At 45.1% G+C, this 25,537-nt stretch overlaps 4 protein-coding genes and 2 non-coding genes across 6 annotated transcripts; 2 read left to right on the top strand and 4 right to left on the bottom strand.

Annotated features, from left to right (window-relative positions):
• Positions 1-3,061: 3,061 nt before the first annotated feature.
• Positions 3,062-4,212, top strand: LOC131287441 (thioredoxin domain-containing protein 15). The gene is made up of 2 exons (XM_058316489.1): positions 3,062-3,147; positions 3,214-4,212. Exons 1-2 carry the CDS (start codon positions 3,111-3,113, stop codon positions 4,131-4,133), a joined length of 957 nt encoding a protein of 318 aa, XP_058172472.1. The 5' UTR covers positions 3,062-3,110; the 3' UTR covers positions 4,134-4,212.
• A 130-nt stretch (positions 4,213-4,342) lies between these two features.
• Trnar-acg (transfer RNA arginine (anticodon ACG)) lies at positions 4,343-4,415 on the bottom strand. The gene has a single exon. It is a non-coding gene; the product is annotated as a tRNA-Arg (tRNA).
• A 500-nt stretch (positions 4,416-4,915) lies between these two features.
• Positions 4,916-5,022, bottom strand: LOC131290105 (U6atac minor spliceosomal RNA). The gene has a single exon (XR_009189285.1). It is a non-coding gene; the product is annotated as a U6atac minor spliceosomal RNA (small nuclear RNA).
• A 993-nt stretch (positions 5,023-6,015) lies between these two features.
• On the top strand, positions 6,016-13,968 carry LOC131289181 (protein transport protein Sec31A). Its single transcript, XM_058318389.1, has 8 exons — positions 6,016-7,211; positions 7,285-7,528; positions 7,597-7,712; positions 8,842-9,079; positions 9,745-11,204; positions 13,056-13,547; positions 13,621-13,692; positions 13,762-13,968. Exons 1-8 carry the CDS (start codon positions 6,021-6,023, stop codon positions 13,948-13,950), a joined length of 4,002 nt encoding a protein of 1,333 aa, XP_058174372.1. The 5' UTR covers positions 6,016-6,020; the 3' UTR covers positions 13,951-13,968.
• A 1,648-nt stretch (positions 13,969-15,616) lies between these two features.
• LOC131286545 (bcl-2-related ovarian killer protein-like) lies at positions 15,617-17,094 on the bottom strand. The gene is made up of 2 exons (XM_058315510.1): positions 16,610-17,094; positions 15,617-16,389 (listed from the first exon to the last, which is right to left on the bottom strand). Exons 1-2 carry the CDS (start codon positions 16,856-16,858, stop codon positions 15,754-15,756), a joined length of 885 nt encoding a protein of 294 aa, XP_058171493.1. The 5' UTR covers positions 16,859-17,094; the 3' UTR covers positions 15,617-15,753.
• Positions 17,095-17,947: 853 nt separating this feature from the next.
• On the bottom strand, positions 17,948-19,122 carry LOC131287243 (bcl-2-related ovarian killer protein-like). The gene is made up of 3 exons (XM_058316276.1): positions 18,547-19,122; positions 18,177-18,485; positions 17,948-18,100 (listed from the first exon to the last, which is right to left on the bottom strand). Exons 1-3 carry the CDS (start codon positions 19,120-19,122, stop codon positions 17,948-17,950), a joined length of 1,038 nt encoding a protein of 345 aa, XP_058172259.1.
• Positions 19,123-25,537: the final 6,415 nt, after the last annotated feature.

The following is a 25,537-nucleotide window of genomic DNA, read 5'->3' as shown; positions in this document are numbered from 1 at the left end:
GCTGCGTAGCTTATGGTTGCGGCTCGACGTGCTTCTTCTTGGGCTGTGGCGATGAGGATATTATTTTTTACTACCCCCAAAACCGTGCCGGATGTTTTGGGTAATATATTGGTATACTCCACAGCTGATTCGTCGTCGATGGATGCACTGGTACTAGGTTTTTCTTTTTGTTTTTTTTTAATTTTTTTATCCTCTCGTTGACTTATTTTCACTTTCAATTGGGACACGCCACGAGTTCACTTTTAAGCAAGGCGTAGCCAGAAGCCACTCTTTCTGTTGCTCTTCCAGGATTTTTGCTCCCAAGAAAACCAGGACTGCCAGAGAGCCCGCACGGGTGTTCCTGGGGGAAAGGCTAACGCGGATCCAGTGCGCCAGAACTACCACAGGTCACACGGGTTTTTTCCCTTCACACTGGCCACCCTGGATCGATGGCTTGCGTTGGAGCTGCTAGGTGGTGTGAGACACGGACTGCTACTGCACACACGGAGCCAAGAAACAGGACTCCCTCCTGGCTGCCGAAGAAAAACGGGAACGAACACCACACACACCGCCCGCCTCGTGCTGTGTTGCGCCTGTGCCACACTCTCCCGTGTCCTCTCTCACTCACTCGGACGGGATATGGTTGGCGTTGTATCCTGCAGCCACTTACACCAACCAAACCAGAAGAGTGCCTTACTCTATCCCTAACTGCTTTCGTCGTCGTCGTCGTCGTCGTTAAACTGAAACTGGCTGGAGGTAACACCACCCATGTGTGGTGTTGGCAGTGGGAAGGGGAAAAGGGGAACAATTAAATTCCCCCAAAAAAATGAGATTCCTTATCCCACCCGATTCCTTATCGATTTGGGCGATGATTTGGCGTCTTTTTGCGCTTTGTAAGTACGGTGGCTTAAATGCCTTCACAATTATTGACAAGCGGGATTTAAAATTGTGTTTTTTTTTTCAAATTTTAGGATAGAATAATTTCACGGCCACCAACTAAAACCTGCTTCGCAGGTACACCGAGGGCTTGTGGAAGCCCAATGCACTGAAAAAGAAGTTTCGTTGTTGAAGCACAGCACGAACCTTCCCTTGACGTCCACTCTATCGCCCGCTTCGTCGCTTACTCATCGATCGGGGACGGAAACGGTGACGGTTTACGACGCGACCAGTGTGTTGTTATCAACAACACTCGGTCCTGCCCTCCCCCACCACGGCCGACCCGCTGGGCGGCCCTCTTCCATCAACGGCGGTTTCGAAAACGTACGCATCTCGTGTTGTTCCTGCGCCGTAACGCCCGTTCGGTAACCCTCGCCATCACTGCCAATCGCTTGCACACACTCTCGCTCTCTTAGTCACAGTCCTGCGTAGAGAATGTTTTGTAAACACTGCTGCCGTCGCTGCCCCGACAAACGCGGATCGAACCGACCTCAGCTCTCGGCACCCTAAGGCCCTTCAGTCAGGACGAGTTGTATATACATACATCAACGCGTGGGCTTCGCGTGCTGGTGCTGGTGGCCCGAATTGGTCTTTTCTCGCTTTCACTCTTACGCGACCAGGACGAAACAAAGGGCAACGTAACATAAACACATACAACGATCGGTTTCCACCCACCTCCATCACCACCAACCCCGGCTTGGCGAGTCGCGTGATGACGACATTATTGCTGCCACGAGAGTTTTTCATCTCGCGTGCGTGTTTTATTGTTGTCTTCCACGCGAAGGGTCCACCAACTCTCGCCCACCAACATGCTGACATGGCACGGCGGACTGTCGAATCCTTGCGCCAGCGAGCACCGAATATTCGGCTCGTATGACCGAATTCATTCAACACTCTCCTTTTCTATGGATCTTTCAATGTCGCTCGCTCTCTCTCTATCTTTCACTAGCTTTCAGTCAGTTTGTTCCGTTCACGAAGGGACGCATCAAACCTTGTGGCACTCCCTTTGAACTTCTTGTGAACGTCTTCTTCAACCGAAGGGGGAACGTACAACGCAACGTCAACGACCTGCCGAACTGTGACCAAGCGCCTGGAGTGCGTGTGTCAGCAGTAGGGAGAGTGCAGATAAGCACCGCTATGTGTGCTCCGTTGCAGCGTAGCCCTAAATCGAGGGCTAGCATTTTCGGCAGGGAAATTTGTACGTCCAGTTGTGCGCGGGGGTGTATGCAGGGAGAGGCACACATGTGCCTTATCGTAATACCCTTGTACCCTTCCAGCTGGAACTCGAGCGACGCACGGTCGTTTAGTACACCCGGGACCGTACCCGTACCCTCTGCACGGTTCAAGACTCATTACATAGTTCGATCTATCAATTTAACCTCTTGATTTTGGTCGAATCAGAAGACACTGTTGGATAAACATCATGTAGACGGCGTAACAGAACCTAACCGTCATTTTAAATAGCCACGTGTTTCGTTAATATAGACACGTGGGTAATCATTTCGTTGACGAATTAATTTCCAACCTTCATTTCGAACTAATATAACTTATATAAAAATTCTTATACATTTCTGCATGGGGCTATCATTCTGCCCGCAAACGTGGAAGAACATCTCACTTTTTCAGGAATTCAAGTATCTAAAACCAAAAAAAAAATTAATACTTTTTGTAAACTTATCAACCGTGTTATAGAAGAAGAATGATTTCGTATGTGTGTTTCATCTGTTGATATCACATGTTCTCAGAGGTATTATTTTTAAAATAAAATAAAATTTTGCCAGTAAAAGATAACTTATATTAGTTATATTATTCCCCTCGACTTTGGCCTAAATTATACTTTTTTTACAAGGGAGTTAGATCTAAAGTGTGCAGGTTACAGGTAAATCTCCAAGGGTTTATGCCATACGATGCTTCCTTGGTTGAAACCAGCTTTGAATAGGTATTTCAATGACTTACCAATGGCTAAAATATCAATTTTAATTATTTCAAAGAGCATCGGGTCACATGTTCAAAAATTGTGTTTTTTTATTTTTTCCGTTATTTTCTAAATGCTTTCGAGAATGGACCACAAGGGTTAAAAAAGTGACATGAGACAGAAGCTGTCAGCCAGCTGGCAGTTGCAGATGTAAACAAAGCTTCATTCTGTGAAAAACTAGTGTTGTGCGTGATCGAACTACGTTCGGCAGTGTTTACAAATGATTTCCACAAAATCCCATTTAGCTTTAGTTTTTCGTAAGTTAAATAGCATCTAAGGACATTGTATGGGTTGCTTGATTAATGGGTTGGCGGTTTATGCAGTTTTATTTACAGTAAACACAGTAAACCTCTGCGATGGTTTCCAGTTCAAGAGTTTGGAGTTCTACGCGCAGATACTAAACGGCGAGTTTCTTGAATCGAGCCCGTTTGGCAGCGGCAGCAATGTTGCAAAATCAGAAACAAAGGACGAAGAAATCGAACGACCAGAAGCATTAACGCAACGCCAATCATTGCAGAGTTCGCTGTACGATTTCATAACATACGCAGACAAACGCTCCTGTTCATTATCGGATGAAGATGGCCTTGAGGACGGAACCAATGCGGATGGTCGCAAATCTTCTCTGCGTGTTAAATGTGTCCCCGTGGAAGGCAACGGTACAATGCATATGATAACTTCCCTCAAGGAGGTGATCAGTGTGCTAGCACCGCACGGCAACTCTACGAAAAGGAACCAAGCGGGAAGCTGCGTTGTGATGCTGTTTTACACCAGGACATGTATTCACAGTGCGATGGTAGCACCGCATTTCAACGCATTAGCACGACACTTTCCCGACCTGACCGTGGCCGCCATCGATGCGTATAACTTTCACGTTCTGAACGCGGAATTCGGCATCGTTGGGCTGCCAACGATCATGTTTTTCCACCAGGGTCGACCGTTGGTGAAGTACAACGGAACAGCGATAACGCTGGCATCGCTGGCCAAGTTTGTAACGCGCCACAGCGGTGTGGAACCACGGTTGGTAAATCAGAAGAGCAGCAACACTGTGCTGCACTACATATCGGATGACTTCAAGGGCCCACTGTTGAATAAGGTGGAACACAAGACAGACTACTGGCTGTATATGGCTTGGATATTCATCATCATTTGCACGTGCTATTATTTCTCCAAATCATCACTCTATGCCCAAATCATTGAAATGATCAAACGAAATTGGCGAGAATCGGCAGCCCACAATAGTTGAAGAAACTAAAAGAACATTGCAAATGATTTGTTTTCCAGTTTTGTTAGATGTATTTCATGCAGTAGAATATATAATTTAAAAAAAGTAAATTTATTTGATATGTCGTTTTATTTTGGAACGAAAAAAAAAATTAAATCAAACCAAACCATTTCAGTCAAAAGCAAAATAGATTTTTATCTTACAAAACTTCAAAAAAAGTTTCCTACTTCCGATCCTGCCAGGAGTCGAACCTGGAATCTTCTGATCCGTAGTCAGACGCGTTATCCATTGCGCCACAGGACCCTTGTAGCAAAGGGAGATTTTTATTATACTTAAAACGCCTTGCTTTCACCGATGTGATATAAACAGCATCTTTGGTTTTGTAGTCACAGCTTAATAAATGTCTATTTACCCCACTTACTGTACTTACATGTAGGTGATTTTGAAGCAACATTTGTTGTTCTCAATCTTGTTGATGAGTTACATTAGTATGCCGTTTTATTCTTCTTTAAAGTTTGTGTAACTGAGCTGTATTCATTTTAAAGTTGATTTTGCCCAACAGGTTTTAACATAATTACCTCTTTTCAAACACGTGAACGATCGTGTGTTTGTTTATAATGTTCTACCAGGTGTGCGACAATCTAAAAAAAGTTGTAACAGCAGTAGTATTCTTGTTCTGCTTATTCAAATGGATTAGCACTTGCCGTGTTGAAACAGAGTTGAAAATCCAAACTATGGGGATAAAAATATAGATATTAATATTTTAAAAGCATCTGTCGACCGTAAATGAAATTAAGAATATAAAAAAATGGCCGAGATCAGCTTTCTTCTGAAAGTGCCTACTGATCTCAGATTGTGTGTTCCATCCTTGTCAAGGGGAGTGCTAACCTGCTCTCCTTTCAAATGACACGTTCCCCGGAACAAAGTACGTTATATATATACTTTGCTGCTTTCATTTTAGTTCTAGTGATAGATAAGCGACAATCACGTTTGCTTGACATTTGTTTACCTTTTGGTGGCGAATTGTGATGGGACTTGTAGCTCTGTTAAAGGATCGAATCGTTAAACTCCGATTGAAAAAGGAGTAAGTCTGTCAATTAGCTCCAGGCTCAGAACAATTTCTTGCCATTTTCAAGACAATCGTTGATAGGAATGTCGAAATTTCATTCACTCCCGTATCCAGTAACAATTTCTAATGAACGACAAATTCTCTTACATGGAGCGCGCATAGTTAATTGTATTAAAATTGTGTTGTGATAGGAAAGCTTCCCGTAGGAACGATTGAATCCAGCCCATTCAGCTCCGACCTTGCATCCCTACAAATGAGCCACGTTGGAACGTGTGACAGCTCGTTTGCCGCTTGCCGCACAGAAAACTTTCGTTGCGAGAAGCAAGATTCCGCACGACTGGTCGCTGCAATTGGCCGCAAAAAGGGTCTTAATTCGTTTGTGAATCGTTGGAATTAGTGTTTAATTGTGTACAGGTAAGCGCGACGAAGGAGATAGTGAAAAAGTTTCGTGAAAATCGTTGGAAATAAGTAATTTTCTATCGACTGTTGATCAGTTGACAGCGCAGCAATGTTTTCGTTTTGGGTTTGGCCAAGTCATCAGTTTTTTGTTCTGCATCCAATTGTTAGTTCCCTGCGATGCCATTTAATCTTCCGTACAAGGTGGTGAAGTCAATAAACAACAACCGCAGGCTGTAGGCGAATGCTCGTTCAGGTTGTGAAGATAATTTTCCTATTTTTTTAAGATCAACATTTTCGGAACCATGCAGCCCATGACAACATTCTGGAAAAGTTCAATGACCTTTACTTGGTGCCCCAGTTCTGGATATGTTTTGTCAATTAACTCCGTCTTTCGTCTTTCCGCATTCTTCCATCACAGCAGCTCCGAGAGAGGATTCACGATGAAAGTGAAGGAGCTGCAGAAGATGGTGAACGTGGCGTGGTCGCCGGCGCAGCAAAGCTCGGTAATGCTGGCTGCCGGAACGGCCGCTCAGCAGCTGGACGCCTCGTTCAACACAGCGGCCGCGCTGGAGGTATACTCGATCAATCTGGCCGATCCGAGCTACGATCTGGAGCTGAAGGGAAGCCAACCGAGTGCACATCGCTTCCAGAAATTGCTATGGTCACCGCTGGTCGGTGGGGCCGGAGATCCCGGTACCACACCGAGTGGCCTGATAACGGGTGGTTGCGAGAGTGGTGTGCTACAAGTGTACAACGTGGCACAGCTGCTGGCAGGTCAGAACGCTTTGGTGGCTCAGCAGGAAAAACATCAGGGTGCCGTCCGAAGCCTGGACTACAATCCGTTCCAGTACAATCTGGTGGCTAGCGGTGCTTCCGAGTCGGAAATATTCATCTGGGATCTGAATAATACCGCCAAACCGATGAGCCCGGGGGCGAAGGTGGCCCCGCTGGAAGATGTGCAGGGATTGGCGTGGAACCGGCAGGTGCAACACATCCTGGCGTCGGTGTTCTCCTCCCGTTGCGTCATCTGGGACCTGCGCAAAAACGAACCGATCATTAAGCTGAGCGACACACAGTCCCGCATTCGATGGCGAGTCGCTCAGTGGCATCCGGATGTGGCCACACAGCTATGGCTCGCTAGTGAGGAAGACCAATCGCCCACGGTGCAGCTGTGGGATCTCCGGTACGCGACGGCACCGGCCAAAACGTTCCACATTCACCAACGGGGCGTGCTGGGACTGACGTGGTGCCCTAAGGATCATGATCTGGTCGCTTCCTGTGGCAAGGACAATCGGATCATTTGCTGGAACCAAAACACGGACGATCCGAACGGAGAGATTCTGTCCGAAATTGCTACCACCAACCAGTGGAACTTTGATGTGGCCTGGTGCCCCCGTAATCCGGCCTTACTTGCCGGTTCGAGCTTCGATGGCAACGTAAGCATCTACTCGATCCACGGTGGCGTCCATCAGCAGGTGCAGACGAGCAACAAAATTGCCGATTCGTTCCCCGGCATGGCGAACATTGGACATGAGCCGATGCAGCAGGTTCCGGCTCAATCGCTAACCGAATCAAACGATCTTAAGCGCCCTCCGCGCTGGATGCGGAGGCCAGTTGGTGCATGTTTCGGGGTAAGACGATGGGTTAAATAAGCTCTTAGAGTCCAGGCAAGGATTATTCTGGGAATTCATTTTTTGCTTGCAGTTCGGAGGAAAATTAGTCACATTCAATGGTAACGATCGTACGGTGCGCGTGAACCAGGTTGTTACCGATCCGGAGTTGGTCGAGCGCTCGAACCAACTCGAACAGGTGCTGGCCGAGGGCAATTTCGTCGAGTATTGTCGCCAGAAGGCGGACCAAACGAACGATCAGCATTCCCGGTTGCTGTGGTACTTCTTGAAGGCCAACTTTGAGGGTGATCCACATGCAGAGATGCTCAATTTGCTCGGTAGAAAACATTTAGGATAGTTTTTTGTCATTTTCGATGCTATAACACTTTTTGTTTACCTATTTTAGGATACCAAGCAGAGGATGTGGCAGATAAGTTTAAAAAGTATGTCGTCGAATCGGAACCTCCCGGTGAGCAGAACCCAGTCGATGGGCTTAGCGATCAAATGGCCGGATTGAGTCGAGTAAGTAGAGATAATTACGGCTTTTCGTTTGTCCCTGATGAGAAGTTTCCTCTTCTATTTATCTTATGTGGACTTTTGATTTTCGTTTTGTACCGAATAATTTGAAGGGGGAAGTCCTGAATCGGTTGAACTATAAGATTTATTTCTCAATGTCTGTGTTTAACAATCCTTGTAGCGTTGTCCGCTTCAATTACCCACTTGAATATTTTAGTACTATATTAAATCGTTCATCAGGGCTTCTATAGTTGAGTTAATAACTGGCTGGAATGTACTGGATCGTAAATCTGTACTGCCTTCTGTGTTGCCTAAATTTAATAATTTTCATGAATATTGCAACTTCTATTTTTCATACTGATAAAGAAAAGGGGAATTAGTATCGTATATTTGGTTACGTAGTGCTAAACCTTCAAAATCTACGCTTACACATGAACTTGTGAAGCAACAACACAATGTAAAATGTAAATGTTTTGAAGCATAAATTCAGGACCCACCCGTAATTCGATAGATCAAATAATTACTTTTTGTTAGTCTGTAAAACAACGGATTTTACTTTTGTCCAATAATTTTTTATGTTGTTGATTTCAACTTGTTGCTTTCATATCGTTTGTTTTGATGTTTAATCGAATGGTTTCCTTTGGTTGGTTGTTGATATTTTTTAAAAATTCTCATTTCGGGGCGAAATTTAATATATTTTTGACACATATGGTCGTTCTTGCGATACCTTAACACAATATCAACACATACTTTTACGCTCTTGTTACTGCCCAACGTGTCGTCTAGAATAATTCTACCGAAACGGAAACCAGTACGGACGAAAGTACTGATTTATCGGTAAGCAGATGTTTGATTTTTCCATCCCAACGGCAATAATTCGTTATAAAGCAGAGAAATTTTGCATGGTTTTTCCTACAAAACTAAATGGTTTTTCCTAAAAACTAGAACCCCCTTTCGATCGATGTAGAACCCTCGACCTCCCATGAAGTAGTTTGGTTTTACCACTGTAAGGATTTTTGCGTTGTGGGTCAGAATTGTGAGGAGAGTTTAACTTTTTCATTTGAAGTGATCACAGGCAAAGTTAAGATGGATAACAATAAAATAACCGGAATACTTTTACCAACTTTTGTTTTAGATTACCGATAACAATGCAGTTTTTGACGCCATTAGTGCTGTCAACGGAGGCCAACAGGTTGATGCCGAGGTGCGCCAGATGAATGGTAAACCGGAACAGATACCGTACAAGATTCGCACCGGTCAGGACAGTGAAGGGTTGATCTGTGAGGCGTTGCTGACCGGTAACCTGGAGGCGGCAGTCGAGCTGTGTATGCAGGCCGGAAAGACGAGTGAGGCGTTGATACTTGCCATGAATGGTATGTTGTTAGAGCTAGTTTTGGCGCCTATGCTGGGGGAAAATTTATACCGCTTTGTACAGTGAACGGATTAAGTCAACATCGGTAAAAAGAGAGGTCGCAGCAGACCATGTAATGAGCCGGAAACCGTGGGAATATGTTAAACAATTATTTTGAATTTTGCTTACAATTATGATTTAGCGTCAAAGATCAAACTGGCAAACTTGGTATATTTCATCAACTGAGCAGCATAAGAAGTTCGGTATACGATCTGGCAAAAGGTAGCCAGGAACATTTTCGATTGCATGGGACTTTCTCAATTGGAACACTGTGATCCAGTTTCGGGTGGCCTGTACCGCTTAAAAGATTATTGCGAAAACCTCCCCCATAATGCAAGTATGTTAAACATTTTGAATTAATTGTCAAAACCATGGCGGAGTAGAAAAAAGTTTTGCATCGACCTCTCGTTTTACCGTCTTGGGTAGATCCTAGAAAGCTACGAATTGCCTACTTAACTGGTTTGGTTTTCCAAGCAGTAAGTTTTTCGATTCCCCATGAAGTGCATACAACAGTAGGCTAAGATCGTTTGACGCTCCAAGTATGCGGCTGTATTTTCCTGTTCAATTATTCAATTCAATTCAATTAGTAAAACGCTGTTAAATAATGCTCTTTGTGTTTGTTTGTAGGTGGATCTGATCTCCTAGCAAAGGTGCAGTACCGTTATCTGAAGAACCATGAGAACTATCTTTCGAACATCATCTCCGCGCTCGTGACATGTGATTGGACCGGCGTCGTGACGCAGTGTACGGTCGACTCGTGGAAGGAAGCATTGGTGGCGGCCATCACGCACTGCAAGGGACAACTGCCACTGCTCTGCGAGCGGTTGGGTGAGCGGCTCCAGAAAGAAGCTGGCAGTAACGGTGAGCTTGCACGGAATGCCATCCTGTGCTATATTTGTGCCGGAAGCACGGAGCGATTGGTGGAGGCGTGGAACCTCTCGAAGGGAACGGGGGTAGACGTTGGTGTCGGTGGTGAAGACGAATTGGATAAGAATAATAATAGCAACCGGGATCTGCAGGAGCTCGTTGAGGTGTCGATGTTACTGCAGAAAGCGCTCGAACGCCAAGGTCGCTCGTCGCAGGCCGTTGGTAAGCTGGCGGATTTGTTGTCCCAATACGCGAGCTTATTGGCCGCGCAAGGATCACTTCCTTCGGCACTGACGTACTTGGGAAATTCGACCGATCCCGAGATGGAGGAGCTTCGTGAGCGGCTTTACTACGCGCTTGGCCATAAGAGTTACGCCCCTGCCCCGGTGTACGGTGGAGGTGCGGGAAGTGCAAGACCTGGCTACAACAATGCAACTGGTCTCGGTGGCGTGGGGCAACAACCCCCTCCATTTAATCCAATGTTCCCAACGATTGGACAGGCGGCCAAGATGAAGTCCGCCTATGGGCAGCCGGCGCCACCGATGGTACCCACACCCGTCCCCGTTCCGACACTCAATTCGACCCTGGCGCAACCTGGATGGAACACGTCTCCCTTCCAACCGCCTGCAGCATCGGTTCCTCCTCCAGCTGTGCAGCCTCCAATGGCAGCCTCGAAGCCACCGATGGGACCGCCTCCGGGCAATAGTCTTCCAGCGGACCCAGCGCAACCACCACGCCCCTCCAGCGTCAGTTCGCAATCCGGTGGACCAACTCTTGGACGCGCGAAGTACGTTCTCGACCCATCGGTCACATCCGGACCAAACTATGGTCAAACCAGCTCGAACTTTTACAACCCCGTGGCCTACCAGCAGCCGCAACCTTCCACCGCTCCCGGAGGCCCGTTCAACAGTGCACCCGTCATGAACCAGCCTGCACAGGCGGGCCAGAATCAACCGTCGTTCTACAACCCTTTGCAACCCGCTGGTGGGGTAGGAGTTCCTCCGACTGCTTCCCAACCGAACCAACCGAATGCTTACAAACCGTTCACACCAGCCCCACTCGTCCAGCCTTCGCCGTACATTCCGGACCTGTCGGCGGGCTACGGTCCGCCACCTTCGGCCGCTGCCGGCCCTCCACCACTTGCCAACGTTCAGCGCAACCCAACGCCACCACCGGGATGGAACGATCCGCCCGCGTTGAAGAGCTCCTCCCGGCCACAAGTGAGTATGGTCAACCCGGTGGCACCCCGGGCCGTATCCGGGGAACCTTTGTTTGTTGTTTTTTTTTAGGTGGAAGGTTTCTAACAAAACCTTTAACTCCTGATTTGCCTTTAGTCACTCTTTCGACCGACCTTCTTTCTCACATGGTATTTTTCTTTCTTTCTGGCCTTCTATTGTTCTTTCCCGTTCCGTTACGCTTACTATCCTTCTCTCCTGCGCGGTCGTTCTGGGGAGGGTGGTCATTGATTTTTTTCCTCTCCCCCACCTCTTTTTGTACGCACTCCTCAATGGGTATTTTTGTACTGGTGCTCTTGCTTTTTGTACCCCAACCTACCTCCTCGTTGCTCTTCGTTTCCTCTTGTGTGCGGTTCTCCAGCACGGTGCGGATCAGCAGTACGAAATGTCCGCCTGCCACGCCGGCACCAGACGGTGGCGTCGAATCATTGACTCGCACTCGAACGACCACTCGAACCGCTCCTCGCCGCAGGTTAGCCGTTTACAAAACATTGATCCACAGTTCCGTTGTGTTTTTCCTGTTTTTTTGTTCTTCTCTTCGTTGTTTGTTTGATTTGTTTTTGAAAATACCTTCTTCCATAAGTTCATATTCAATCATGTTTGATCATTCTTCTACTTACCTTTCTAATAGTCCATGTTCATTTCGATTACACAATTTTTCAGTAGATGTTATGACTCATAATCTTATAACTTTTCTCAAGTTTACCTTTCTCTATGATAATTTTCTTTATCCCATTCTGCTTGAAACTGATAAAACGTCAGCGAAATTATTTAACCCTTTGCACTCGTTTTGTGCCGTTTCAACTTAGGCTGTTTTATATGTGTGGAAATCATCGAAATGACGAATGAGGACAGGCGGAGTTTGGGAAAATTTATCCGGTTTTGTTAGCTTACTTTTAGGCAACCATGGTACCCGACAATATTTATTTCCTTACGAAAGTCTTACACTTTCTCTTTAATAGTAAACTTGAAAGCTTCCTCGGAAGATAGGAAAATAATTAGTTGGATCAGAACATAAACTGATTCGCCGATAGAAGCACATCCTGCAAGAATGAAGTCTGCAAAAAACGAAAAATTCAATCAAAATGAAACATATGTTTAAACAGACTTTTTTCTAGGGTTTCCGTGAGTTTGGACAATTAAGAATCATTAGTTCTTTCTTAACCCATTAAAAATGTTTGTGTCGCAGATGCTTTACAATTTTTGAGACTTATTGATTGCCATACCATCTTACCAGTTTGAAGTAATTCGTATCCGAAGGTGTTTAAAATACGCCACGGTTTCATCATTTCTTATTCGCTCGTAGTGTCCACACATCCGCTTAGGTTATGTCTCCGAGTGCAAAGGGTTAATCGTATCTACATTCGACGCCCGAAAACGATCGGCAAACGCTGTGTCAGCTTGTTCTAGTTCATGAACCAAAAGTCCAAGATATTCTGGCGGGTTTTTTCCTTGAACCCAACATGAATAAGCTACTTCTTCTCATTTCTCACTTTTACCTTTACTAATAGTTTGTTTGTTGGCGATTCTTAGGAGTTCTGTTGTACCATAACAAAATAATGCTCTGCTGCTCAATCGTATGGCACGAAGCGACTTTTCCCTGGTAGCTTTCACTATTCCTTTCTATTGCCGCCAATTTTGCGGTGCGTCAGTGCGTGGTTTTTAGTTGGCTTGGAGGTTCGCTAGGAACCGGCAAATGGCGTACCCAATGACGTTTTCGAACCCGATCGATCGAGAGTTCCCGCTTTCGCTAATTCGCTTTCCGTTTCTGTTTCCTCTGTTTTTGGTGTGTATTTATTCTCTTTATTCCCGCTTGTCTCCCCACGCGCGCCACAGCTTAAGGCGGAACCGCAACCGATGGCCCCGATAACATCGCCACTTCCGGCCGGGCTCGCGCCATCGAACGGCTACCCGGACCCGAACAGTAACTACATGCAGCCGGGAGGAGGCGGCCAGTACATGCAACCGCAGGTACCGTCCATGTACAACCCGTCGATGTCAGGCGGTGGTCCCCAGCCGTCGATGCCACCGGCGCCGATGTCTGCCAACGCGAATACGATCAACTATCAGAACTTCCAGCAGACGGCTCCGGGAGCTGCTCCTCCGAGCGCCGCACCGGGACAGCTGGGTGGCCCGCACGGAAGCGTGTTCTATCCGGGACAGGGTCAGCAGCAGGACGGTGGTAGCTACGTGCAGCAGCAAAACGCGTACCAACCACCGGCACCGGAACCACCGAAACAGAAGCCACCGCTTCCGGAGCAGTACGTATTCATGCAGACAGTATTCGAGGAGCTGAAGAAGCAGTGCGTAGCCTCGGCGGGTAATCCGGTAAGTGAAGAGTCGCGCTGGACAGGTTCAATAGTGCATCTTTTATAACAAACCTTTGAAATGTTTATTGTAGCAAACCAAACGAAAGCTGGAGGATGTCTCGAAACGGTTGGAATCTTTGTACGATCTTCTGCGGGAGAATAGGGTAAGTAAATAGGAAGGGAACTGAACTGATTCGACGGGTTGCATTTTCACCACCTTTTAACCTCTTCAGCTATCGCAAAATACCCTCAACTCGCTGAACCAACTGGTGGCCCTGATCCAGGCCGGCGATTACGCCAACGGTATTGGCTTGCACACGCAGATGGTGTCCGGGTCCGACTTTGCGCAGATTGCCAGCTTTATGCCGGGCATCAAGGTGCTGCTGCAGTCAGCGATGCAGTTGCAGGTCTATCTGCGATAATCAACTGACCGATCGAACGACCGACCGACCGATCGTGTCGCGTGTGACTAAAATTGTTAGGCTAAACAGAATGTTGTTAGGTGGGCAAAAACCAAACACGCATTCATTTGGATCTATTTCGAAGTGGATGGAAAGGTGTATAACTCTAGCAGAATGTGCTGACGATAAGCAGGATTATTTGAAGGACGAGTGCGCAATATAGGCCCGTATCAATACGTGTATAACCGTGGTTAACTTCAGTTTTTGATAACAAATCAATAAAAATAAAAGTATCTATTTACATCTCTAGCATATTATGTAAGCAAAACCGTTGTATGTGATAATTCTCTTTCTTTGACGAAGAAGAGTCAATGGAAGATTTTAATCCATTTCCGAAATGATGAATATCCTGAACCTGGAACAAAAGTGGTATCACACTTTTTACAACCTATTTTATCAAATAGTATCAATAGTTTTGAGTCGTTAATAAAAATCTCCGATACTATTACCGTATTTTCTTGCGTAAAATACCCTTTAAAGTATCACTCCAACATTCTTGTACGCATAATATTTTTGTAAAAACTCTTCCTTTCCATTATCACCTTGACTATTTATGCTTTTTAGCTCTGATAGTTGCACAATCCATTTCCTTACACTCATCAGCATATACAATAATTTTTTACATCACATTAACTGTCCTATTCAGTTGATTTTGTAGTTACAAAAATTCAAACGAAGTTTTAATTCTCTTTCAAAAACATTTCACAGTTCTTTCTATCATGATCCTTAAAATCCTTTTCTTGTTTCAAAAGTGAACAAAAAATTGAACTCAAATAAAAATCAATGTGATTCTTTTCATTCTTGAAAAAAGGGTGCTTTCCCGCACGTAAAATCAATTTTAACTAAAAAAAAAATAGTGCCCGTCTCAGAAAATTAGACCCAAACCACATTGAAAATCGTAATGAAACGCCAAACTAAATTTGATGATACCAAAAGTAGTAGTTGACATATTTTTTTGAAAGTTTAGCTACATTAAAATATCAAAAACCTCAAGTCAAACAAACTTGTTCCGTTCGGGTGTTCAATCAGCAATGTAGTAAATGAAACAAACACGCGGGTAAATATTTTTAACCAACGTTTGTTGCCAAATTTTGCTACCAACTTGGCGGGTAGATGGAGCATGCTTAACATATTTATTGCCATTTGTTTGCTTTCGCTTCGTACATTGTAGCCCATCTTTGTAGTACTCATTCTTCACACTATATAAGCTGCTACATACAAATACGATCATTGCTTTTCTCACCACACCGCTACCAAAACCGAAAAAGAAAATAAAAAAAAACTAAAGAATTAATCCTCCCCGGGGGAGGATGTGAACAAACGTTCCCATACAATAGTAAAACATACGCTTTAAATAGAAACAATAATAAACATTACATACTAAACTAAACAACAAAACATTATGCATCATAATCGACACCTACCCTCGCCTCGTCGACGTGTGTTTCGTACTTCGTTAGCTATTCGTTGCTTTTAGCAGTTAGTATTATCACCAGTAAATTTATCTGTATATTGCATATAGGGTTACGAATGCGCCACGTTTAGCGATAAAAAAAAGCGATGGAAAGTCGAAAACGACAAACGATAGGCCCTTGGAGAAATTGCTGCGCCACAATCGATCGGGTTGATTTTTCGTTCCCAAGGTTACAAGGGAGGCGTTTTTTGTTTTTTGTTTTTGGAATGCTTGTTAGTGGAAGTATAATAAGTGGTAGTAAGCGATAACAGGAGATTTGCTTTTGCATTGCATATTCGAGCCCCAGGAGATTAGTCAGAGCGGGTGGCCGCCGCCGGTGTAACGTTGTAGTTGGTTCCGAGTACCCGCAGGAACAGCGACACGACGTAGATGACGAACAGGGTGAGCACGGTGATGCTGAGCCATCCGGTGAGACTAATTTCGGCCACCGGCGGATGCACATGGTCCTGCAGGCCAAGCCAGCCGCCCCGCTCCACCAGCCACCCGCTCAGGTCCTCCTCGATGACGTCGGTCGTGCCCTCGATCAGCTGCCGGAGGTAATCGTGATGGTCCTGCCGGACGCAATCGACCGCCAACCCGCCGGCGATCGCGAACAACGATATCACCTTGCCCCAGGTGATGCCACTCTTGAACAGATCCTTCGCGACCACGTGCAGCAGGTAACCGACGGTGTCCGGTTCCGTCAGCTCGCCCCACGGTTCGTTCGAGATCTGCCGGCTGACGTTGATGTAGAGCCGCGGGTGCATCCGCTCCAGCTCCTCGCCCATCTCGTTCAGGATGGGAAAGGCTTCGCGCACCACGACGCCGGCACCCGCCTCGGCCGCACATTCCTCCATCGAGTTGCGCAGCCGCTGGAGGGTCTTGCGGTTGAGCAAACCGGACCGCTTCAGCCGGGCCCGAATGTACTCACCGCAGAGACATTTTCCCTGCGTGGAACGAAAACGAAAAAAAAAAACAAACCCAAAGACGAGTGGGTGGGTGTGAGAATGCGATAAACAGAATAAACAAACCTCCCCCCCCGGGGATAATCTTCGAAGGTGTACAACCTTGAAACGGGTTGATTAGCGACAACGTTGACAGCTCGTTCTCGTCGTCGTCGTCGTGGGGTGGAGGAACTGCTGGTTGGGTGGTTCCGTTTTTGCTCACCTGATTAATCACATCTTGGCTCGTGGTGAGATGATGGATGGGGCTCCGTTTGTTGGCCCAACCGACGGCGCTGCTCAGCTTGGCACCGCCACCGCCGGCGACGGGTGTTCCGATCGTCGACGACGTGATGGCTGCGGCGGCAGCAACGGCCGCAGCCACTATGGGCGAGCGAGGCTGCTGATGCTGCTGCTGCTGCTGATGGCCGGCGCCACCTGCCAGCAACGAAGACGTCGACGACAGCGACGACATGATATCGTGACACCAGGGGGACACCACCGCGGGCCGATCTACCTCATCGACACGGCCTACACTTTATTGCACTGCGCCACCGCCGGAATCGGAAAGAAATACTACAACGTAGCTGTTATCGACGGCTGCTAGCTGTTGTTGCTGCTGCTGGTGGTGTTATTATTGCTTGCCGTTCTCATTTATTGGAAACAAACACGGACGGCGAACCACTATCACCTTTCCGCGAAGATCGTCGTGATCACTTCATCTTTGGGCTAGTGTTGATAGTTCCAATCTGAACCCAGCTGGATCATGTACCGTTCCGACAAATTTCATTCTAGTAGGTTAATTTTGTATTTGAACGTAGTTCGTCTTCTTGCACGCAAGCAAGTCAAATTTGTAGTTGTATACAGTAAGCCGTTGAAGATATTCAAAGAGAGAATAACCGTTGATCAGTTATTTGGCAGTTTTCCAACAATTTGCGGTGGTAATTTATATTCGCCACTGTCGTTACGCCAAGGAGGAAAAGAGAAGAGTCTGCTTGGGATTTTATTTAACATTTTCACGGTTCTATATTCAGATAAATTTGATAGCACTGGGAAGGTTATTCTGCTTGATTTCAGTAAAAAAAACCCAGAGATTACTAGACGCAACGTCGTTAAACTAAGAGAAAAATCAGTGTGTCAGCGTCACCTCAATGTAGCTGTTTTCGTTTTCAAGGCTAGTAAAAGAATGTCCACCGCATTTTCCAAGTTTTAGTAGCATCCTAGCTTGTTTTGGTATTTTTAAAGTAACATAGTTAGCTTAATTGTATGCCAATTCCCTTTTGGACAACGCATCAAGTATGTTAATGCTAATAAATTTAGATCAGACCATCTTTTCCGAAAGCACATTATTATTATCTCAAAACTGGTCCATTGCGTTCTGATGATAAGAGACGATGCAGTAGATTCCTTCGGCAGAGATTTGAGTTTCCTTTGATGGTTATTTGCAAAAGTGAATAAAGCTTCTATAGCAGAAACTCTAGCACATCAGCTTTTGTTTCAAAACACTGTGTTGTTGTTTACTTTCGGATTTCTATGTAGTGGAAAAGTTTTCGCAGTGTTTTGTTTAAGAGAATATATTTGGAAATAAATACAACCCTAGCGTTTTAAGTAGAAATACGATTATAAACAGTCCTATAACACAGCTCGCTCCCACCAAACACCGACCGGTGAACGTGATCTCCTCCTGAGGTGGACGCACTTTGTTTGCCAATCCGATCTAGAGTAAAAAAAACCCGGTAGAAATATTAAGGTTAATTTTGAAAAAAATATTCTTCAGGATTGTCAACACCTACCCATCCACCGTTTTCGGAGATCCAGCTGACCAGCTCATCTTCGATCACGTCCGCAACGCCCTCGACCAGCTTGGGCAGGTAGTCCGGATGTCCCTGGCGTACGCAGTCAACCGAGAGACCGCCAGCGATGGCGAACAGCGATACCACTTTCCCCCACGTAATGTCCGCCTTGAACAGGTCGCGGGCGATGGCGCTGAGGAGGACGGGTGCCGTTTCGGGTGTCTTCAGTTCGCCTCGTCCGAACCGCGTCAGTTGTCGTGCGATGCCATTGTAGATGCGGGGATACATACGTTCCAGCTCTTCCCCGACCTACGAGAGTGCTCTTGTTAGAATGAGAAGGAACTCTTGCTTAATCTTTCTCAATGCTTACACTCAATAAAGCGGGAAAAACCTCGCGAACCACGTGTATGGAGGGCGTCCCGACGATGCTGCGGATACGCTGTAGTCCCAGCTTGCGGTTGAACACTCCCGAGCGCTTCAACCGGCACCGGATGTACTGGCCACAGAGGCACTTGCCCTGCGTGATGATATCCTGCGATGGCAACACCGGTTGCTTCCAACCGATCGTACTGGAAAGCTTGCGGGTCACGACGTCGCTCACGTTGCTAAGCCGCCGCCGTGCGGAGAGGGCTGTTCCGGCGGCGGATAGGGACGAACCACTGCCGGTGAACCCGTCCCCTCGGCCGATCTCCGGGAACCCGAGCAGGGCCGTCGAGTGAAGGTTGGCGGGGAAGCTGAATTTTCGGCGCGTAATGATCGGCGCACTGAGCCGGTCCATTGATGGCAGGATGTTGGGTGTGAGCGATCCTCCACGTTCCCCGCCATTGCCCAACCGGTTGCTGCTGCCCGTCGTCGTCAGGTTGTCGCTGCTGAGCGATAACCGACCTGGCACCAGACCCGAGCCATTGTTCGAAGGATGGTCCACTTTAAGCAGACCACTTGACATCTTTCAAAACGTTCGGCTTCCGTGCGTCTGCAAAAAACAAAAAAATAAATAATGAGACGACGAGCATTAATTAACAAAGTAAGAAGTGGAAATTGAGATTGATATCTTCGAAGTGCTATATCCTGCCACGGGGAGACGAGATATGGATGACATCAACCCCGGATATCGGACAGTAAAAAATAGCGATGAAAAAAAAACCTCATTTACGATCGCGATCGCGGCATGAAAACACATCTCACCATCGACAGCTCGTCGATTGATTGATCAGCAAAGCGATTCTCATCGGGCGCACAAAAAAAAAAGAATCACTTCAGCCACAGACAGCCCGCCAGATGACGAACACGCGCCCAGACGTTGCCTTATTTGACACTTGAACACATCAACACACAACACGGGAAGGCAAAAGAAAGGAAGGAAGGAAAAATAGTACGCAAAAGGAAAGAGTACACACGGGGCAAACCCTCGACATATTCCTTCCCGTGATGGGAGGAGTGTCATCGTTTCTGCTTCGGCGTACCGTAACATGAGATCGGTACAACATTCCCTGCCGCTCCCCGCAGCAGCAACATGCAACAACGGCTCGTCTCTTATCGGCCGTTGAAGTCTTTCGATTCCGCTGACGGTGAATAATATTTTTGAACCGAAAGCGATCGATCGATCCATCGAGAGCGGTCGACGGTGCGGTATGGTACGGGTTAACCCTTGGGGGTAACGAATACCAAAAATACCGAATTTCTATTTTTATGATGTGGATTTTCCTGTACTTTGAAGTTATTTCAATGTAAGATTTAACGTAGAACGACTAGAAAAACATACATGTAAATTAAATAGCAGAGAACAGGGAGTTCCTTATTGTTTCGAACTGTGCAAAATCATTTTATAGACTTGGATCAATAGATAAACTAGGTATAGAAAGCTTTATCACATACCTCATGTTTCCAGTTGACTTCACGATCAAACAATTATCAAAATTCTAACATGCTTTTATAATTTTTGCAAAGAGATTTCTAGCCTGACAAAAAGCCAGATAGAATGGCTTAACAAGTTGATTGCCAAACGTTTTTAGCACACTTTTTTAGTACATTCTTTTTAAATAAAATTTGTCTATACAATTTATTAAACTAACGATTTTTAAAGGCTAAGCAAAAACTGAGCTTCCCAAAGAGTTGATATTAAATATTACTATAATTTTTTCATTTATTTATGGGTCAATCACGTTTTAGAACTGATTTCTGCTGTCACCCACTTTTGTGTGACATGGCAGTCAACGTGTTTAAGAACGACTAAAACTGTAATCCCTCGCTACCCAACGAACCTTTGACAACTTATTCAGCTAAGTCCGGCTTTGTGTTTGCGGACCGCTTGCATCTGTGCAGTGCTGTGTCTGTTGTTCATAAATTTTACTGTTTTAAACTAGTTTGGTAGTTGAAATTTTCAATAGTTCTCGATAGTTATTGTATGAAAGAAGTGGAGTATAGTCGTGTACGTGTTAATATTCGAAGTTGTGCAACCCGAGACAATCGGCTAACTCATTCCAAGGTATATACAACCTCCAGCTAATTTAGACAACATGGATGAATAGATCTTTCAACAGTTCCTTTGCACGTTGGGTATTAAAACACCACGCGTACCGATTCATCTCAACTTCTGGTACTTTCAGATCGAAATGAGAGCTTTTATTTTACATCTAAATGGTCAATTTGTGGCGTCATTTGTTATCTTAAATATATGAAATTATATTTTAAAGGTGGCCTAATATATAAGCATTAAAACGCACACATTTTTTTTAATTACATTTTGAAAAAATAAAATTTGAAAAGGATTAAAATTCGATTCACATCGATCTTGTTTTGCTTTACACCGAGCTAGCGGAATGATGAAATGGTTCATCAAAAGATTAAAAACGCCAAACAATAGTCAACAATTAGACTGAAAAGTAACCGTTTACGGATTTGAAAAATCTTCAAAAACGACAAAAAGTTATAGCATTTCAAAATAGGGGTTAAAATGACCCCTTAAAAGCATTCGGGCAAGAATCCAAAGCAATGTACTCTAGTGTTAAATTGATAGTAAATTGAAGGTATGGAAGACAATACTAAATCAAAATAAAAAATCGTATGGTTTATTTACAAAAAAGAACCCTTTATGTTGTTTAGTGTAAAACGTTTGGGACATACAAATTGTTGTGATTTTTCCAAAATTGGGCAAATAAAAATATTTATGCGAATATTTTTAACAACTTGTGTGAAAAATACTGCAATTGGAAAAATATTATTTATAACGATTTTACATAATCTTTAAGTAGACCTGAACTTCTGTAAAAGTTTACATTCATCAAAGGGTTAGTAGTCGTTTCTCCCACGAAACCGGGCAGTTCTCGAGGGTCGTAGACGTAAGCCATCGGTTAAACGAGCGTCGAAGTGCAAGACGGGTAGGGCGGGCCACCGGCAGAAGGAAAAACTCCACGATATGCAATACCATAATTGTGGGCCTCGCGGTTTTGTGGCGGACACCGGCACCGACACCGTAAATTGTTGTTTGTTTTTGGCACGTACGAAGCCATATAGAAAGATGACAAGACGTCCATCGCAGGGCTACGGCTACGTACTCGGACATGATTGGGACACGAATTCCAAGCCCCCCCGTCCCAACCCTTCAAGCCAAGGGGCCAACCGTTCCGCGAAACGATGGCAGAGGAATGCGATGAAGATATCGGTTTTGGATTTTTGCGTAGCGGTAAATGGGTGGTGGCCGAATTTTTTCGCCATCCGCCAGCGACTAAGGTTAATGTTTTGCCTTCGTGCCTTGACGGTTTCTTGGTGGTTTTTTCTTTGCTTCATTTTGTAAATTCGCACTCATGCGGCCCTATTCCGGGGAACGGTCGTTCCCGGGAAGGGTCGTTCCCGTAGTTTGTTTACGTTTAACTGTCAAATTTTTTAAAAAATGTTCGTTTTCTGTTCTACGCCAAAGTTAAACTGTTATACGCGGGAACGGTCGTTCCCGCATTGTATGAGGAAAATTTTTGCTGCTCTTTGAGCATCCGTTCAATCGTCTACCCGGGTAGTTTTTGGAGTTTTATTTTCAAATAACTTTTGATTGGATTGTCGTATCGGCATGAAACTTTCAGAATGACTAGAAAAAATAATTTTCTATCGTTTTGCTAAACCAAATTGTTTTTTAAAGGAATTTAAATGATTGTTATTTGCATTTTTCGGTCGACACCCCTTACTCGTTCAACCGGTCAACCCGTGTAGCCTATAAATTTGTATGGGAGATTCCGTTTTCCTGTACTTCAGACCTCATATCTTTTTATCGAGATGTCGGAGCGATTTGAAATTTTCAGTGATGATACTTGAGGCTATTTTCTAAATGATAAGTGTATGAGTGTTAATTTTAAAAATTTATTACGTATATTTATTTGTGTTTTCTTAAAAATTCACCCTTCACATCTACAACCACCTACCAGTTTAGACCATGCCATGGTATATTATAAATGGAAGTTTGCTTTTTGTGCAGTTTAGTTCAGTCCTAGATGCAATTTTTTTTTACAATTTTCGGAAAAGCTACATAAAATATTTTACTTGCCAGAACTTGTCCGGCAAGTGGGAAGCAGGAAAGGGGGGTCATCATCTATCACGAAGATGACGCGAAGGGATGTAGCAGGGTAAGGAAGATAGAAGGAGAGGGGCATCAAGGTCATGGAGGAGGAGGTTCGCGATGAACAAGGATTGGGTGGCCGCATGTTTTTGCTGAAAGTCCGAGCAAATGCGACGCGACGGGTTATGGGGAATAGGAAATGCAGAGTCGTTGACAAAACGTCTCGTAGCGAGGCGAGTAAACTTGCGCTGCACACTTTCAAGTCTGTTCATTGATGTAACCCCCGCAGGGGACCACACAACACAGGAGTATTTCAATATTGGGCGGACCCAACAGCAGTTCAGCGCCCTCAAACAAAAAGGGCTGCTGACATGCGCGTTATAAGGCCAAGTGTCCTGATCTCTCTATCCACTATTAAATTGATGTGGTCAAAGAAAGTGATCCGGTTATCCAGCCACACCCCAAGATCCTTCACCACAGATACCCTTGTAAGTGGATTCCCACAAAGGATTCCCACAAAGTAATCGAAACAGATCGGATCATGAATGCGTCCGAACGATACATTTTTGTGGACAGAGCACTAGGCCGTTTACGGAGCACCACGCTGAAAAGTCATTGAGGGATCTTTGGAGAGAATGGCAGCCAAGGTGGTGACATCATCGGCATATAGGTAGTGCCCAACACCAGGAAGAACACCCTCGCAGTCGTTGAAGAAGATGGAAAATAGGAGAGGACTCAGGACGCTCCCCTGAAGGACATAAAGAGAAAAGAGAAATGATTCGGCACTCTCACCCTAAAGGAGCGACCTGAGAGGAAGGATTGAAACCGCGATAGCAGGTAGAGGTGGTAGCAGGCTACAGCCTAGCCATATAGCCTGGCCATATAATAAAGCTCATAGCTGTGCATGCTAGAAGGGGAAGAGGCAGTTACTGACCCAGAGGATAAAGAAAGGGGGATTAGAGGGTTATCTCAGCGGGAGTTTACGTGGCTCTAGAACGTCCGGGGGTTAGTCGTGAAACGAGCTTGCAACCCGTAGCGGATGTGGTTGTAAGACTGGTAAACAGACGCGTCATAATTAACACGTTAAGCGCTATGCGCAAATTGCATTTCCGTTCTGCCAGCAAGTCGTAGAAACGCCGACCTAACTTACGGGTCTGTCCGAGCATACTGACGCCGGGAAAGGACACTGTTGGCCCCACGGGACCGACGTAGCGCTTAAACGTGTTAAAAACATCACGACGGAACGGGGTGTGATGAGCGTATTCTTTGGCACATAACTTGGTTTTAGATGTGAAAGGTGAAAGTTTTTGGAACCGCAAATAAATATACGTAATAAATTTTTAAATTTATGACTAATGCACTATATTTTGAAATAAATCCCCAAGTATCTTCACTTAAAGTTTCAAATCGCTCCGACATCTCAATAAAAAGGTCTTTTGTCTGAAGTACAGGAACACGGAATCTCTGGGAAGACCGGTTGAACGTTTACGTAGGTAACACGTGAAGGTTAACCAAAGCTTTTGGTGGTACATATTTAATTTTATCATGTTTCAGCGTCATTTATGATGGGAAAATGAATAAAATTCATGTTTTGAGCAATTGTAACTACACAAATCACATTACAAACGTAAACAAACTATAGTAAACAAACGAGACGATTGATTTCGGCTGTAAAAATACCGCCTACTATAACGCCTTCTGTTATACTGTCAAAATCGTCGGGAACGACCCTTCCCGGGAACGACCGTTCCCCGGAATAGGGCCGATGTTTTTGATCGATGGGATCGCGCGCACGGATCGGTTACAAATTAATTTTCTACAGCTTCTGTTCGGGTGTGGCTGTCTGAACGAAGTGAAAGAGCAACTCTGATCGGTTACGTATAAATTGAATTATGCAGACATGAGAAAATACACCAAAATAAACAAATAGAAAGGTTGCTTTAACATTGGTTCATACACTTGATCTGCTTTGTAGCCATGATTTAATTTAAGTCGATCTCAGAATGACCTCAGTTGTTCAATATTCATTCAACGTCCCTATTTCATGCAAGTGAAAGGTAGGTCAATTCAAGTAAAAAAGGGTTCGAATTTCAGTTGAAGACATGCAAAAAGGCTTCACTGCATGTTCTATCATCGATCGCGATCGGTTTTGCTGCCCGTCGTTCCCGTCACGTCTTTTGTCGTAATATTTTTCGTAAAACGATATCCAACATCAACAAGCAAGTCATTCGAGTTGCATGTGAAATTTCAACCACAACTTAACGAAAAACAAAAAAAAAAAATGTTCGTCTGTCGTAAAATCAGATATTCGGAATGTATTTTTTATTGGTTTTTTATGAACCACAAAATTACGGCACGTAAGAGAAACCTGAACCCGATAATATTGCAATTCTTCTAGTCCGCAAAAAAAAAGCATTAATCGTAACCGCAGTCGCATTAAAACCGTGGCAGATAAAATGGGCTTGCAAATGTGCCAAATGCAACATTCATCTGTCCGCCGGAATTTGTTTGCCATCGCGTAATCAATTTGTCCCGTTCCGGCACCGGAAAAGCGGCACGTCTGGTTTTCTTAGCATTTCAACCGCTTGCAGCAGAATTAAGCAGAACATAAACGAAGTGCCGCCCAGGGCAGTCAAATCGAAAGCCCCATAACACTTGCCCTGAGTTATCACAGCCGCACGGTCCTCCAGCTCGCATCCCACGGTTTGTGTTCGTTAGCATTTCTTTCGCCACATAAAAATCCACAGAAATTAATTAAAAGGCAGTCCGGTCAAAGTGAGAACCGATCGGTCCCGTTCGAGTGGTTCCATTTTTCCCT

This window comes from Anopheles ziemanni, chromosome 3, assembly GCF_943734765.1.
Source record: "Anopheles ziemanni chromosome 3, idAnoZiCoDA_A2_x.2, whole genome shotgun sequence".
Lineage (NCBI taxonomy): Eukaryota > Metazoa > Arthropoda > Insecta > Diptera > Culicidae > Anopheles > Anopheles ziemanni.
The sequence above is the reverse complement of the archived record's forward strand: the minus strand, read 5'-3'. Positions and strand labels throughout refer to the sequence as shown.

Bases quoted from the DNA above. Each gene is read 5' to 3' on its own strand.
- LOC131287243 (XM_058316276.1), bottom strand. From the start codon at position 19,122: ATGTCAAGTGGTCTGCTTAAAGTGGACCATCCTTCGAACAATGGCTCG. The intron at 18,486-18,546 runs GTAAGCATTGAG...GCACTCTCGTAG, and splicing joins TTTTTCCCGCTTTATTGAGT to GTCGGGGAAGAGCTGGAACG. The intron at 18,101-18,176 runs GTAGGTGTTGAC...TTTTTACTCTAG, and splicing joins TCTCCGAAAACGGTGGATGG to ATCGGATTGGCAAACAAAGT.
- LOC131287441 (XM_058316489.1), top strand. From the start codon at position 3,111: ATGATTTCCACAAAATCCCATTTAGCTTTAGTTTTTC. The intron at 3,148-3,213 runs GTAAGTTAAATA...CGGTTTATGCAG, and splicing joins CCATTTAGCTTTAGTTTTTC to TTTTATTTACAGTAAACACA.
- LOC131289181 (XM_058318389.1), top strand. From the start codon at position 6,021: ATGAAAGTGAAGGAGCTGCAGAAGATGGTGAACGTGGCGTGGTCGCCG. The intron at 7,529-7,596 runs GTAGAAAACATT...TACCTATTTTAG, and splicing joins AGAGATGCTCAATTTGCTCG to GATACCAAGCAGAGGATGTG. The intron at 13,693-13,761 runs GTAAGTAAATAG...TAACCTCTTCAG, and splicing joins ATCTTCTGCGGGAGAATAGG to CTATCGCAAAATACCCTCAA.
- LOC131286545 (XM_058315510.1), bottom strand. From the start codon at position 16,858: ATGTCGTCGCTGTCGTCGACGTCTTCGTTGCTGGCAGGTGGCGCCGGC. The intron at 16,390-16,609 runs GTGAGCAAAAAC...CGTTCCACGCAG, and splicing joins GCCAAGATGTGATTAATCAG to GGAAAATGTCTCTGCGGTGA.